Source organism: Achroia grisella, unplaced genomic scaffold (assembly GCF_030625045.1).
Source record: "Achroia grisella isolate CSIRO2021 unplaced genomic scaffold, CSIRO_AGI_Agris_v1 utg660, whole genome shotgun sequence".
Classification (NCBI taxonomy): Eukaryota; Metazoa; Arthropoda; class Insecta; order Lepidoptera; family Pyralidae; genus Achroia; species Achroia grisella.
The window spans coordinates 5,766,130-5,782,790 of record NW_026712984.1 but is presented as its reverse complement, the minus strand read 5'-3'; the positions used below and the strand labels follow the sequence as shown (position 1 = coordinate 5,782,790).

Sequence of the window (16,661 nt, the reverse complement as noted above, 5' to 3'; positions counted from 1 at the left end):
TTTTTTTTTCGTAAATACATACATATTATACATAGAAAATACCCAGACCGATACAAACAATCATACTCATGAATACAAATGTTTGTGCCGTGTGAGGAATCAAACCCGCGACCATTGGATGTAAAGCGGTGTGCTAGACCGCTATACCACCGAGGTCGTCACTTAGACCCGTCAGAGACAAGAATTGGAGGATATTGTTAGGAGCGATGGTTTTTATCTCTTCTGGATAGAGTGTACTTTCCAGAGGAGATATTTCGTTTCTGCACGAGCGAGCTACAACCACATGTAGAGGCGTTTCTTCAGCTTCAAAATCTACAGATCCCCTGATTTTTGCAATGATTTTATAGAGTGTGTACTTTCCAAAGGAGATATTTCGTTTATGCATGAGTGGGCTACAACCATATAAGATGTGTAGTGGCGTTTCTTCAGCTTGCCACAATCTATGGCTCCCTGATTGTAGCAATAGTGTTATAGAGTATGTACTTTCCATAGGAGATATTTCGTTTATGCATGAGTGGGCTACAACCATAGATGTTTTCTCTTCAGCTTCAAAGCTCTTTATGGTAACAATTATTTCTGGTGTTTCAGATGCAACGAATATGACTGTCATATACATAATAGTATTGTCTTGTATCCTGACATGCGGTGGACAGTTCGTAGACAATATCCAAGTGTACGAGAGAGACTGTCTGGGCGAGGACAAGTTTCCTTGCCAGAGTGGAGGGTGCATACTTCAGGCGAAGTACTGCGACGGGAATGTGGATTGTCCTGATGGCTCAGACGAGCATTTTTGCCGTACGTATTTTATTTAGACAAATAAATCAAATTGAAGTATCTACTTGTAATTTCAAATTCTGTTGATTTGAAATTACAAGTAGATACTTCAATTTGCATTATTCACTTCCATTCTTTTCACTAAATGCATATGAAAGTGCAAAGGTACTAGAAACCTTCATCATCATCATCATCATCATCGCAGCCCGGAAGACGTCCACTGCTGGACATAGGCCTCCCCCAAAGATCTCCACGACGATCGGTCCTGCGCTGCTCGTATCCAATGCCTTCTTATAATTAATATAACTCTTAATATATAACTCTTAATACTAGAAACCTTATTAATATTATAAACGCGAAAGTTTGTAGGTATGGATGGATGTTTGTTACTCTTTCACGCAAAAACTACTGAACGGATTGTGACGAAACTTTACAGTAATATAGTTTATACATTAGAATAACACATAGACTATAATTTTAAAAGATATTGTGTAAATTGGGCGAAATATAATGATTAATGTTATGTAAGTGTGATGCAGAAGATGCGCGGGTCAGCTAGTGAGATATATATACTGGATATCCCGGCAAAACAATGTTTTTTTTAATAGCGATATTCTTTTATATGGGAAAAGATTTGTGGGAGACTTAAATTAACAATGAATCATTGTTAATGTATATATCGTATCAACAACTAAAAATATTGATAGAAGATCGTGGAATGTGGCGAGAGCTCCACCGACAAGAGAACAGATCTTAAATTAAGAATGAATTCTTGTTAATATATATTCTTCTCTCTTCTCATTTTTCTTTATATATATGTATGAATCCTTGCTATTTCCTTAACAAGGATTGGCATGCTATAATCAATATAGAACCGCTATGCATTCAATCTCTTTATAATCATATATTGTCAGCGTTATGAATTTTAAGTTAGAATTTCTCTATATTCTTTATTACCATTTTTTTGCAGTAGAATAACCGCCTTATCATTGTAATTTACTTTACAGCGGACCATGTACCAGACGCAAAACTTTGCAATCAGAGCCACCAGTACTTATGTGCTGATCATAAGAAATGTATACCCAACTCTTGGATATGCAACAACCAGACGGAGTGTGATGATGGCAGTGATGAAGTTAACTGCACAGCTATACCAGATGCCAAGGAAAATGTAAGACAATAGACGATAAGTCCTGATAATTTTGACGGCCTCGGTAGTCTGGCGCTTTACTTCGATGGTCGCAGGTTCGATTCCTCGCACGCTGCTAACATTTGTATTCATGACTATAATTGTATAGGTTTAGGTGTTTTCTAAGTACATTATGTATCTCTTTAAAAAAAAAAACAAATCTATGTATTTATATCTGATGACAAATCTATGTATTTATATCTGTGGGACTAGATGGCGCTGTGTTAATTGCTAGACAATTAACACAGCGCCATCTAGTCCCACATTAAGCATAGCTTGTGTTATGGATACTAGACAACTGAACACAAAAATTATAATTAATTAGACAAATTGTCTAGCAATTAACACAGCGCCATCTAGTCACACGGTTATTTATTATTATTATTATGAGAACTGTTAACAAAGATGTTATTTTCAGTCCACTTGCATGGGCTACAGCTGTGACGGCAACAAATGCATATCGTTGTTATGGGTCTGCGACGGAGTCTACGATTGTCTCGACAAGACTGACGAATATTCTCAGGATGCATGCAGTAAGTTACTTTACTTTTATTATTTACTAGCATTTGCCCGTGGCTTCGCTCGCGTTAATTTATCTCTTTAGGGGTGGAATTTATCAAAATCCTTTCTTACGGGATGCCTACGTCATAGTAGCTTTATGCAAACAAAGTCTCATGCATGAAGCTTCCCCTAAGAAAGGATTTTGATAAATTCCACCCCTAAGGGGATAAATTAACGCGACCGAAGCCACGGGCAAAAGCTAGTTATATAATAAACTTAATTAAAGGGCATTTTTCACATTCGGAATACCGGGTAATATTTACAATATAATTCTCAAGAATTCAAAAAAATTACTGAGTAATGACAGTTTGATAGGCTTTCCAGCCAATAGACAGACAGCAAATAGGTGAATAGCGCAAATAGATACTATCAAGATCAAACAGCTTAGCAGAACATTATATACAAAAAGAAAAAAAAAAAAAATGTTTGCCAGTACAGCTACATCTTGTTAACATTATAAAAGCGAAAATTTCGGTCTGGTTTTTTTCTATGTGTAATATGTAAGTATTTAGAAAAAATATATATTTAAGTTAGTTATCTAGTACCCATAACACAAGCTTTATATAGCTTAACTTGGGTTTAGATGGCGCTGTGTGAATTGTCCTGAGATTATTATTATTATTCAATATCACACGCATGGGTCTGGTATGAGATGTTCCTAATATAAAAATAAATCTTTCAGAGCACTCTCTCCTAGCACATTCGATATATGATGGGTCATCGTGTGAAGAGATCAGCGTTATCAGACAGAGTTACCGGTGTATCGACTCGTCGTACTGTTTGCCAGCTAATATGATGTGCGACGGCCTGGTGGACTGCAGGGATGGTAGTGATGAGGGTCCGTTTTGTGACAAATGTAAGTTGATTTACACACTTTAGTCTACTTTATTGAAACTAATTCCAATCCATTCACACAGACTTGTGCCATTGCCAACCTTTTTATACTCTTCAGTTATAGAAACAAAAGAAAATGTTTATTTCAATACACATATTGAATTTTTAAATAAATAAAAGTTATCCAACACAGTTGGGGTACAAATTTGCAGTACAGAAAAGTCCGCTCAGCATATGCCGTGACAAGATGCCACGATGCTCGTGTTATGCTTCCTTCATCTTAATCCTTACTGGTTTGACATTCTTGGACGATACCAACAATTTCATAGCCAGGTAAAAATGTACTAATAGAACGTTTAGTAAGCCAGAAGCATAAAGAACACAAACATTGCAACATTAAACAAAAAAGTTGTATAACACAATTGGGGCACTAATTTGCAGTACCGAATAGGTTTCCATTCAGCATATGCCGTGACGAGGTGACACGACGCTCGTCTTCTGCTTCCTTCATCCTTATCCATATTAATAGTGTGTGCAAATATAATATACAAACTCTGATTTGACATTCTTGGACGATACCAACAATTTCATAGCCAGGTAAAAATGTACTAATAGAACGTTTAGTAAGCCAGAAGCATAAAGAACACAAACATTGCAACATTAAACAAAAAAGTTGTATAACACAATTGGGGCACTAATTTGCAGTACCGAATAGGTTTCCATTCAGCATATGCCGTGACGAGGTGACACGACGCTCGTCTTCTGCTTCCTTCATCCTTATCCATATTAATAGTGTGTGCAAATATAATATACAAACTCTGATTTGACATTCTTGGACGATACCAACAATTTCATAGCCAGGTAAAAATGTACTAATAGAACGTTTAGTAAGCCAGAAGCATAAAGTACACAAACATTGCAACAGTAAACAAAAAAAGTTGTATAACACAATTGGGGCACTAATTTGCAGTAACGGATAAGTCTCCGCTCAGCATATGCCGTGACGATGTGCCAAGACGCTCGCATTCTGCTTCCTTCATTCTAATCTTTACTAATAGATTATCTGTGCTAATAGTATGTGCAAATATAGTATTTAAAAACTGGTTTGACACTGTTGGAAAATACCAACAAGTACTACGTTTGGTAAGCCTAAAGAAACTATAGTACCTGTTTTTTTATAAATAATAAAAGTTATAATACCATAAATTTGCATTAAAGATGTTATCTCTACAGTTCCTGCTACTCGATCTTTAACCTTAAATGTTTTGAAGTTCTTACTACTATAAAGCATACAGACATTTTGTTTAAATTCGTCAGTTTTCGTTTTTCGAGTATTACATGCAAAGATGATTTTTTTTTTCAGGGAACAACACCTGCGACACCAACCCATGCAAAGGGAACAATACAAAATGCATCCCAGAACGTTTCGGCCCCTCTTGCATATGCACTGAAGCGCCTCTCCACAAAACTTACAACTTCACGACAAACCAGTGCGAGGATGTTGACGAGTGCGCCCAGGCTAGACCACAATGCTCGCATGTATGCCACAATAAAGACAGTCGATTTGAGTGCAGTTGTGATGACGGTTATACTCAAGATCAGTTTGGATATCTCTGTTATGCTTCAGGTAAGTAATAATAACTTTGGAAAATTCACTATGCGTCATCAAGTCCCAAGTTAAGCAGAACTCATTTTATGGGTACTATACAACTGATAGAATACCTTTTTCTTATCATCATTATATCTTACCCATTATTTAAAAAAAAGAAAGAAAGAAAGAAAAAAGAAAGGTTGTCCTTTCCCTTGCCATCCATCCACGTTCATGTATACCTTCTTTAAGATATGGTCCTCGCTCCTCCGCGTAACATGCCCATACACGTGATTCTTATTGTGTGTACCTAAAAATATATTTAAGACTTTTATTTCTAGGCCCAGAAGCATTATTATTTTACAGTACTAAAAATGAAATAGGATATATAAAAATCAAAACAAAGGAGCAAGTCACTGTGGGAACTGGAATTAAACAGGTGAAAGTTCTAATTGTAATAATTAAGAAATAATAATACTCCAAAGTAATGTCTCTGAAATATTAAATAACAAAGATGCCGATAAACAATGTTTTGAAATAAATTACATATATCCATAAAAGTAATAATATTCTATCACTTCATAACGTGGTTAAAGATAAATTTATTGCTCCTACCCGTAAATCTTAGTATTTTATTAATATGATAAACGTGGAAGTTTGTGAGTGTGGATGAGTGGATGCATATTTATTACTCTTTCACGCAAAAACTACTTCTTTGCCGATACCTCAAGGTTGAGGATTCTTCCAACCATTATACATTTTTCCAAATGATCTGCTTTCTGACGAGCCACGTGGCCAAAAAAAGCTGAACGCTGAAACCACATAGTAGGAAGACGGGTACCCAGTTGTTCCAATATAGATGCATTAGTGCGGCGCTCCGTCCATGAAATGATTAACATTTTTGGAGCAAAAGACTAGTGAATGGATTTTAATAAAACTTTACAGTTTATTCATCAGAATAACACATAGACTATAAATTTGACGCGGATGAAAATGTTGGCATAGGTAGTAGTTGATAAACCTTTACAAACTAACTTAATTCGAAAGAGAGCGAATTAGAGACGTCCACCTCGTGCCATCTTGTATTAAAATGTATATATGTTAATTTTTGTTATAATTTTAGGCGCATGGTGTGGCGTACGATGGGAAGTATTTGTTCTGGGTGGAGACAGCGCAAGGACACCAGGCTATCATGAGAGCTGAGCTAGAAAACGTGCAAGAAACTAAAGAGGTAGTAACCTCACAATTTTTCATACTATGGCTGTATACGTTTGGTTCTGTATACCTACACTTACGATCGTTGGAATCTGTAGTTGTTGGCTAAAATTTTGAATTTTATTTTTGCATATGTAACTTCTAAGCAATCCATGCTTATTCTTGCGTTTCAAGTGTTAGATTATTATTATTATTGAAGTTCGGAATGGCTTTATTTATCATTCGGAAGTTCATTATAGGTAAATGACATGTACATGTAAGTCTTTTTAGAGAGCTTTAAAGCTTCACTGGACAAAATGTATTAAAATAATTTGTTACTTTATTTATTTTGCAAGAAGATATTTTATTATGTAGTCAGTTCATAGAATTAGCATTTGTTAAATATTGTTAAAGTTTGTTTATATTATTTTTAGACACTTGAAGTAATTCTTCATCATGATGGCTTTCGGGAAATAGTAGCATTCCTTTTCATTTTTATCCATTAAAAGATATCCCGTCTACCCCGCCAGGTGCTAGTAGGTCTGGGTATAGAGGAGCCAGGCGATATCGCAGTGGACTGGCTGGGCGGACACATCTATTTCAGCGACGCCGAGCGCGGAATCATCTCTGCCTGCCGCACGGACGGTTCTATGTGTACTATACTGAAAACGCATACAAAGAATCCCAGATTCGTCACATTAGCTGTCAGATATGGGTGAGTTTATTTTATTATTAATTGGCCGCGAAAATGGGAAAGAGCCTAACGGAATGTCCCTTGTCCCGTGGAAGATCGGTAAATTTAGGGTGTTGGATGCCACGTGTGTTTTTGGCACCAAGTTATGTATCTAGACCGTCCTCTCGTACTGGCCTGGCACCAACGCAGGCGGCAATTTTAAGTGCCGTAGGAACTCGAATTTTGTCGACTTGTAGAGGTTTTTACTATTTGCCGTGAAAACGTTGGCCCCATGGAACCCAGATGCCAAAATGTTTTTAATATCTCGTTAAAAACATTTTGGCATCTGGGTTCCATGGGTAGAACGGCTCATCGAGGTTCTAGTGACCTGAGAGCTAGTTGCTATTTTGCATTACAAAACAATTTATACATGGATATATACAAGTTTGCATTTAAATTATTTTGCTTTCATTTAAATTAATTCTGTACCCTGCAAATCTTTTATCTTCCCCAAATTCATTAATTGGTTGAAGCCAAATCACATTTAACAAAGCAAACTGCTTGGTAATTAATTCGTTACCACAGTTCTACTTCCTTAGATAAAATTGTGTCAGTAAAATACAAAATGTCTCATATTTACACTTTCCAGGACAATGTATTGGGCAGACTGGCACCACCGTCCTGTGATCATGAAAGCGCGGATGGATGGTTCGCATGCTGAGTTGCTAGTTGATAATCTGCAGGGCTTCGCAACTGGCCTTGCAATAGACGTGCCTAATGGACGACTTTACTACGTCGACCACACGATCAAGATCATCAAGATTGACGATAAGCAGATATACGTGAGTTATAGGTTAACGTAGAAATTTGCAGCATAAAGCTGATACGAGATTTGCTACTTTAATTGTATGGTATTTAGAATAAAGATCAATATACAATCCATACTATCGAAACAAAAGTGCCATAAAAATAATATTGAACAATGTGATAGGAAAATAGGTGTTTAAAACCTTTTCAAGGATTCAGTATATCTGAAGTTCTTCAGAAATATTTTTTTTTATATTAACAGTCATTATTTGAAGAACCATTCCACCATCCGTACTCAATTGCCGTATTCGAGAATACAGTGTTCTGGAGCGACTGGACATCCCAGTCCATTCAGACCACGGATAAGTTACACGGCAGCGCTCAGAAACGTGGAAAATTGGTCACCCTTGACAATCCTGTTTTTGGTACGTATTGTGCATTATAATTGTTAACCATGAAGCTTTTTGATAATTATATTATATTTTGTAATATAGTTGTCTATTTATAAAAAAAAAACTTGTCCAGAGAGCCTGGGTGCATTGTTGTGAGAAATAAAATAATTTTTGTAATTATATTTTGTTCAAAATCTACCCTGTAACATCGTAAGCACAGATTATTATATTAGAGTCCGTTAGTTTTCTGTTCCCGCGCCTTTGCCTCCCCTCCCTTAACTAGTACTGAACGGACCGTACGCCGGCCATGACGCGCGCGCATTGTGTTGTGAATTAAAATAAATTAGAGCTGTGAAACCTACTGTGAAACTGGAAAGCTAGCGAAGATATCTTCGAGACCCTGAAGCCCAAGAAATCCGCAGAACCATACAGGTATGTGACTGACGCTTCCACTCATTTTTCACTATATATATAGAGAGTAAATTCCCTAACATTTTGGTAGCAGAGTAGTTTCCCAAACAAATTTCTTTGGTAAAGGAAACTCCCAAATTAGACCAAAATTTATCCGAGAAATAGCGGTAGCATTGCCTCTACTCCATTTGTGGTTTCATATCACGTTGGTTTTTTTATCTTAATAATCATCATATACACCTAGCGAAACTTCTACATTTTTCATTGCAGTTCCACTCTTATAAACATAACGTCAAGTTATATAGTTATAGCCTTCCTCGGTAAATTGGTTATCTAACACTCAAAGAATTTTGAAAAACCGTTCAGTCTCCTTAATTTTAATATACGATCGTTGCAGATATGCACATCTATCACCCACTGCTGATGAAACGTAATACAAACCCATGCCACAATAACAACTGCTCCCACTTGTGTCTAGTGACATCCAATGTTACGTACACATGCGCCTGTCCTGAGGGGATGCAGTTGAACCAAAGTACCTGCCACAGTAAGTATATTAGTAGACATACACTATCGAAACGCTATGTATGTTAAAGATTGGAACCGACTAAAAAAATAAAGATAACTTTACAAAAAGATTTGAAACAGTTGACTTCTGTTAGAGTTTTGTGTAATATTAGTTTATTTGGTACTAAAGTATTCCCTATAACATAAAGCATAACGAATGAGGAACAAATTAATTCCAAGAATTCTAAATGTCCGGATAACCAGATTCATTGGACGATTTCATCTGAAACCAATGGGTTTTATACTTACTATTGCTATGGGTATTAGAATTAACAAAAACCACAAGATTTTGTGTCATCCGAGAACAATAATATGGATATTGTAACTATATATACTTTTCAGATATGGCAAACTATAGACCTATGCAGTTGATCGTGGGAAGTGGATCGATATTCACTCGGGTGTACTATGACAGTTTGGGCAGCGCAGAGACGCACGCAGCACATTTTGATATTGGTTGGGTGCAAGCAATGGCATACGACAATTTAAGAGGTATGGATACCATCGAATCAAATATAGATAAATAGACTAACCGTTTATTTGTATTCTTACAAAATACACACAATAATATAATAATAATAATATCTCAGGACAATTCACACAGCGCCATCTAGTCCCAAGCTAAGCAGTGCTTGTGTTATGGGTACTAGACAACTGATATAAATACATGGATGCATTTTTTTGGAAATAAATACATATTATACATAGAAAACACCCAGACAGATACAAACAATCATAGTCATGAATACAAATGTTTATACCGTGCGAGGAATCGAACCCGCGACTATCGGATAGTAAAGCGGTGTGCTAAACCACTAGACCACTGAGGCTACAATTGTGTAATATGTATATCGACATAATATTAACAAGTTTATGTAATTCCACGCCAATACAAAAACTCTCAGTGTGGAATATTGTTCAGGGAAAAAGCCACTGATTTTTAGATACAACCCATTTGATAATAATTACTAAATAAAAAGAGCAATTAAAATGGTGACTGTTACTTGGGAAGTGTTTAATAATACGATAAGAACTTTGAATATAAATCGTAATATAATTTAATAAAATAAAAAGAAACTAAAGGAATGTATATATGAACTAAAGAAAGAAATAAATAATAATCATTTCGCCAAATTGAAACTAACAATAAATATATCATGACTTCTGTTCTTAGCAATGTTTAAATTGATATGAAACTTAAAATTGTTGAAAATTACCACTCAACATTATGGAATTATTTTGCAGATACCCTGTACCTGTATGACGGGCAGCGTAAGATTATAAGTCACATCAACATGAGTGACTTCTCACTAGGAGTAACGCAACCGTTCCTATATAAAGGACTGGTGAACGTCGTTGAAATGGAATATGGTGATTATTTCTTTAGTATTTAATTTTTTTAGCATAAAAGCCATATTGCTTTTTATTTCACAGCTCGGGTTTGAACAATTTGTGACAATTCTTCTTTTTCTCATTCAATACGTTCTTGTCCTTGACAGAACGGTCGTGATCATTATATAGTGGAATAAGAGGCTCATGTTATCTAGGCTGATGTGATCCGCTTTACGACAGTTCGTCTTTTGTCTTTACTGGATGCCATTCTGACATACTCATGGAGTGGACCGCCTGTAGCTGGTTTATCTTGGTCGGTCCATCGCATAAGTGATCGTCCACAGGGTCTAGTGCCATATTAATTTCTTAAGTGCTAATAATAATATCCTCAAACCCAAATTACATGCATCTACATAGTTTAATGAAATGTTGAAAAGAAACGTTAATGCATATTCCTTTAAAGTCCAATTTACAATAGATGTTTTGTGACATTTGGTTTATTTGAAAATAATTTTGATGGTTTTCAATGTGACTATTATTTCAGATTACGTGTCCGATTCTCTATACATCCTGGATGCTGGACGACACTTTATAGAAGTGGTCTCATTAAAGACACAGAAGCGAATATTGTTATATAGGTTTCGGGAACAAGAGACACCGGTTAGCTTTTGCATTATGGCAGATTATGGGTAGGTACTTGTTTATATAAAAATTATTCGATAAATATAAATTTAGGAACGATAAGCATTTGTCTAATTTTTGTTAGAATTTCAATTATTACGAAGTATTTGAATTTCGTCCTTTGGAAGAAGTTATTCGATTTCATGGATAATGTTGTAGAATAAATTATGTTGACAGTTTTTCCATTATATCTTAACTCAGTAATAATATTTTACGAAATGATATAACTAATCTACTGTTACATAACATTTTTTATACACTCAATATACAATAGAAAAAAATAATCAAGCTCATGAATACAAATGTTTTTACCGTTGCAGGAATTAAACACTCGAACATCGAAAGTAAAGCGGCGAGTTAAACCGCTAGACCACCGAGGCCGTCAGCTATTATTCAGAGATGTTAATAGAATGTTGCTCTTTCAGGAAAATGTTGCTAGCTGTACGTGAGAATGATAATAGCAACGACATACGCATTGACAGTATGGGATTAGACGGCAGCGGTAGAGATCACGTCATTATGAACGATCTGAAAGGTAGGCACTGAACAGAGTCATCATCATCATCATTGTTCCGATTTATTCCCTTTATTAACTTATACAATTTATGGTTCGCATTTGGGCGAGTACTAGACCTTTAATGTCACAAAAAATATAAACGTGTTGGCAATTAGCTGTAAGTTTATATTATGTAAATAAAATAAATAAAAAAATAAAATAAAATAAATAAATAGTATGTATTGTCTAGGAGGTAGCATTTGAAGTGCCAATAAGGACCAAGTCTTACGATTTAACAATCTCTACATCTTTTTGTCACTAGCGGTTATTTTAATGCAATACCTGAATCTGAAATCACCAATTCTAGTATAGTCATAAGATAAGCAGTGATTTTGAGGTAACACGTTATCTGCGCCTCTAATGATGCAGGTGTTATAAGATGCAGTGGTCCAATTTCAGGTGGATCTTAGGGGTAATACCACTACGTCTTCTAATACATATAAACTATTTATGTTGCAGGTCCTCGTGTTCTTCTACGATACGCCCCTAATATGGATGCAGTGTATGTGTCTGACGATGGCAACAGCATCATTGAATTGATGAACCCTGAAGGTATTTTGTATTTCCAACAAATTGCACTACTACTTGCGTAACAGACCGAAGAATCTCAATCAGGCCTTAGTAGTTAATCCTTCACAATTGTGCTAACCGACCTGATTGATTTTTAACTCGTTTCGAGTAGTTTGCCGATAGAGCAAACAATTTAAAAAATGCTCTGAAGCAAACTGTTCACATCCGGATATTAATGTAACATGTACCCACGTTCATTTATAAGTCTAACCAATGAAACATGTGGAAATCTTATACTTACAAAAGAATGTGGCTGTAGTGAAGCGAATCGTTGTGCGTCAAAAATTCTTGGTAAACCTAAATCCCGGGCAAGCGATTATTACGAGAGTGGGGATTAGTTGGGGTCATTGCTAACATTGAATTGAGTAAAATTTTAGTCCACATCATCCCTCTGGAAACGACAAGTTTTAGTCCTCGCGTTTGTGGTTAATTACTGGTGAATTTGCCAAGATGGGCTATAACTGGCCTGACTTTATGTTATCATCCTATACTAATGGCCCAGCAACGTGGTAATATAACATACCGTTAGTGATGGCGAAGGTACCATTCCGTTATCATTAATTAAAAAATGTAAACCCCGTACTGTTCTCGCTACAGGGATGGGCCGGGAGAGGTTTCGAGAACTTTCCACGTCCATAGCAACCTTGTCGCTGACGGACGCATACGTCTTCTGGACAGATCGTCGCACTCCTCGCCTGTTCTGGGCTCCACTTCATGATGTTACTACCAGGACACGGAGAATACAACTATGTGAGTATACCGTTAGCTACATATGAGTTAGGTAATTATTCTTGATGGGATCATTCCGGAAGAATGCCATGTACTGCTATTTGGCGTCGTTGAACTACATATCTAGGAATACATACTTATAGTGCTTCCTCTGATTCCAATCGCTGATATTTATTTTATCAATAATGAGTATCAAATTATTTTTTATGAATTTGACTTTAAATGTCGAATCAGTCGCATATTACCAAGTGGTATTTAGTAAGTGGCATTAGGAAGGAGAAAAAAGCTTCATGGAAATGTTTCTTTCAACATATCAGTTTGGTCGGAGAAACGACTGAATGTTTGGTGAAGCAAGCAAATTTCTACTTCTGTTAATATTTTCAGTGTCACTATTTCAAAATTAAAACAAACTTGTAGTTTTATATCTAAGGTTGTTATCATTCAGTGAATTTATGTACCTGTACTTTTTTTCCTTTCAGCAATATTTCCAAACAACACACAACTTCACATCCAAGCAACTTCAGCACCACCGAGCAACGACAGTCTTCTCCTGAACCATCCATGTCTTAAGAATAACCCTTGCTCGGACGTTTGTGTCCAAACACCTCATCCCCACCCTCATACAGCCCCTGCCAAATTCTACATGGGGTACAGATGTTTATGCCCACCTTCGTTCCTTATTATGAACGGAACTTGTACCAAACCGGCGGAATGCAAGGAGAATGAGCTTTACTGTCATAAGAGCAATGTCTGTGTACTTGAAGCGAAACGTTGTGATGGAAAGAAGGACTGCGATCTAGGTGAAGACGAAGAAGGGTGCGATGGTAAGTTGGAATTTATTGCATCATTCTAAAATGAAGACAATTCAGCATTTATAAATTCAAATAGTATGATCACATACTATTTGAATTTATAAATTGTAAAATGAAGAGAATTAAGAATCAATTTATAAAATGAAGACAATATAACATTTATAAAACGTATTAGTATTTGACCAATATCTATTATTGTTATGAAACTGGAAACAACGTATGAATATATTTCTCACCCTTCTTTCAGCTCTTTCATGTCTCAAATGTAAGACTTTGTTTTTACAGATAATGTATCAGAAAATTCGGATCCTACAGAGAAGTCGTGTCCTTCCCACCAAATATCCTGTAACGGAAAATGCATAGACCGGGAACAAATTTGTACAGCTCCAGATTCATCCACAACTTCTGCACGTTAGTATCAAATATTATTACATTCATACAATAAATAGTCATTCCCAATATTCCTTATCTACTAATAGGACACTACTTATTATTGTATGGTTAATAACATTACATTGTCCACTACTCGCTCTGTATATTGCTCTAATTTGAAAGTCTTAAACTATTTAATTTTAATTAGTATCACCTAAAATTTCAACGCAAAGAAGGAAAATGTAGAAAAAGAAATCTCTAAATGTGTTTTTTTTAATTGGTTAATCCATTTAATAGTAATAGGGATAAACTAACAGCCTTCATTAGAAATTGCGATAGCGCAATACAGTTAGCATCTACTAACCAAGAAGACGTTGTTATTATGTATATTCCCAGTCAACTTGAGGGTAAAGCCGAAACGGCTTGTTTAATAAAAGATTTCAAGAATCCTAGCTCGTTAAAAGAATTTCTAAAAAATCTCAGAACTACAAGAATGCAAAAGGGCGTAATCAAGAGACTGTCAGAAAATCTACTAATCGAAGTAACTGTTTCTAATTCAAAGAAAAGCGAGATCGTCCGCGATGGACTACCTCGCTCTTCATAATTCACGTTAGGATTACATCCAAGAATATCAAATATAATAAGGTGTAGAGACCCAAAATCCCTTAACGAAGAAATGAACGGCGCCATATCTGAGGAAAAAATACTACAATATTCCTATCGGAACCTCAGACGGAATAGAAGTCAAATTGATTAATTCTATGAGATCTCATTCAAACTCTCAGCACCGACATTTCAAAGAGTTTCTTTCCAAATGTGACATAGCGTATTCTGATATACTGCAACACAACAATGTTGGCTAAGTAAAGGTCAAGTTAACGTGAACGTTTCTGGCTAATGAAAAGAACAAGTAACCTCTTTCTTGCAAAACTTAGATGCATAGAAAGCAGAGCAGTGAGTTATTAACAAACAAGCGTATTATCCTGGTTGTGGCTTTTCTATATGATATTTTGAAATATTGAAATCCGCTCAACGCAGAATTACAAGGAAATGGAAAAGTAATGATGAGAGATATAACAACAAATGTCTTCTTATAAACGAACATTGAAATCCGCAATTAAGCAATTACCTAAGCAATCAGAAAAAGGATTACGTAACTTAATTGATACATTGTCTTAAAATCTAAGTGCACTGAATTCAGCAGGCGAAACTACTGAAAAGTAGATGTTCATATATAACCTTTGATGTTTTTTTTAAATATATTATTGTTCTGTTTCTTTATAGGTACCGATTGTTTTTCTAATGCTATATTCTTTGTATTACGTTTTCTCTAGTAGCTAATTCTATTAATTTAACAACTTTTTATTGATCAAACCACTTCATAATTATTTTTAGCGTCTGTTTGCGAGGCAAGTCAATATCAATGTTACAACTCCACGATATGTGTGGAGCGGTCCCAAATATGCGACGGCGAGGCCGACTGTCCGAATGGCAGTGATGAAGACTCGGTCACTTGTGACACGCTCTCCTGTCAGGACAATGAGTTCATGCAAGTATCGACTTAGTGCATTATTATATGATTTTAAAGCCAAATGGAGCCAAATATGGTCACTAATATTTTTGTAACTATGTTCGAAAATTTAACTTAACTTTCACGGCATTATTAGCGATTATTTTAAAGGCAGGTCGAAGGACCTAATAATTTATGGTACTTCGAGCCGGATCTGAAATAGCAATCTAAGGATTATGTCTTATAAGGTTTTATACACTCCCTAGTGTAGTAAATAACAGCGGAAAAATTACAAATGGCTTATAATTAGTTTTTAGTTATGTTTGTTGTTATTACAGGTGTACATCAGGTTCATGTATATTAAGCTCTTTCAAGTGCGATGGCGAACAGGACTGCGGAGATGGTTCTGACGAAGCCAATTGTGGTAACTATGAACATTTAACAAATACTTTTTGTTTACAGTAATTCTATGTTTAAGTATAATGTAATAAGTGTAATGCAATGTAATAATGTATGTATGTAATGCATACTAAGGCATAGTATGCAAAAATATATGTGATTCAGATCACGGCTATCTGTAAGATTTTTTTAGCAATAAGAACGCCTTTTGAGTATCTTTTAGAGCCTAATAAAGTATTCGATTATTTTATTGACTACTCAATAATTACATGGAATATAGAATCTTTTTACTGTTCAAGTATGAAGAGAGATAATAATAAGTAGGTATCGTGACTTTTTAATGGAGATTAAAAATTACAACTGTTTGTCAGACGGCAAGTCCTGCGCGTTCGGATATTACCAATGTCGTAATAAGGAATGTATCGAGATAGGAAAGAGGTGCGACGGTAATAATGACTGTTACGATCTTTCTGATGAAGAGCAATGTGAGGAACCAGTTACAATGCCTGACGAGGTGAGTAAAATCTACAGGTATGGTAGGCGATCTCCTTGATGCATTTTCATGTTGTTTTAAATTTTATTATTGATGCGTATGTAATTCTCTTTTTATGTTAAGAATGTAGTGTTTTTATCTCAAAAGATATTAATTTGTTTTCACATTCTGTCATCTAAATATATATAACTCAAAGGTGATTGACGGACATAGTGAT

The 16,661-nt window shown here is 35.6% G+C and overlaps 1 protein-coding gene across 1 annotated transcript in view; it reads left to right on the top strand.

Annotated features, from left to right (window-relative positions):
- Nucleotides 1-599: 599 nt before the first annotated feature.
- LOC131849873 (putative vitellogenin receptor) overlaps nucleotides 600-16,661 on the top strand; it is a 31,276-nt gene continuing 15,214 nt past the window's right edge. The window contains exons 1-22 of the mRNA XM_059200004.1: nucleotides 600-795; nucleotides 1,782-1,945; nucleotides 2,382-2,496; nucleotides 3,207-3,380; nucleotides 4,722-4,985; nucleotides 5,288-5,385; nucleotides 6,070-6,177; nucleotides 6,671-6,855; nucleotides 7,463-7,655; nucleotides 7,883-8,045; nucleotides 8,821-8,970; nucleotides 9,333-9,482; nucleotides 10,236-10,361; nucleotides 10,867-11,011; nucleotides 11,429-11,538; nucleotides 12,019-12,111; nucleotides 12,727-12,879; nucleotides 13,338-13,682; nucleotides 13,956-14,081; nucleotides 15,438-15,591; nucleotides 15,891-15,976; nucleotides 16,323-16,465. Coding sequence (XP_059055987.1) covers nucleotides 600-795; nucleotides 1,782-1,945; nucleotides 2,382-2,496; nucleotides 3,207-3,380; nucleotides 4,722-4,985; nucleotides 5,288-5,385; nucleotides 6,070-6,177; nucleotides 6,671-6,855; nucleotides 7,463-7,655; nucleotides 7,883-8,045; nucleotides 8,821-8,970; nucleotides 9,333-9,482; nucleotides 10,236-10,361; nucleotides 10,867-11,011; nucleotides 11,429-11,538; nucleotides 12,019-12,111; nucleotides 12,727-12,879; nucleotides 13,338-13,682; nucleotides 13,956-14,081; nucleotides 15,438-15,591; nucleotides 15,891-15,976; nucleotides 16,323-16,465 — 3,441 coding nt within the window. The remainder of the gene's footprint in view (nucleotides 796-1,781; nucleotides 1,946-2,381; nucleotides 2,497-3,206; nucleotides 3,381-4,721; nucleotides 4,986-5,287; nucleotides 5,386-6,069; nucleotides 6,178-6,670; nucleotides 6,856-7,462; nucleotides 7,656-7,882; nucleotides 8,046-8,820; nucleotides 8,971-9,332; nucleotides 9,483-10,235; nucleotides 10,362-10,866; nucleotides 11,012-11,428; nucleotides 11,539-12,018; nucleotides 12,112-12,726; nucleotides 12,880-13,337; nucleotides 13,683-13,955; nucleotides 14,082-15,437; nucleotides 15,592-15,890; nucleotides 15,977-16,322; nucleotides 16,466-16,661) is intronic.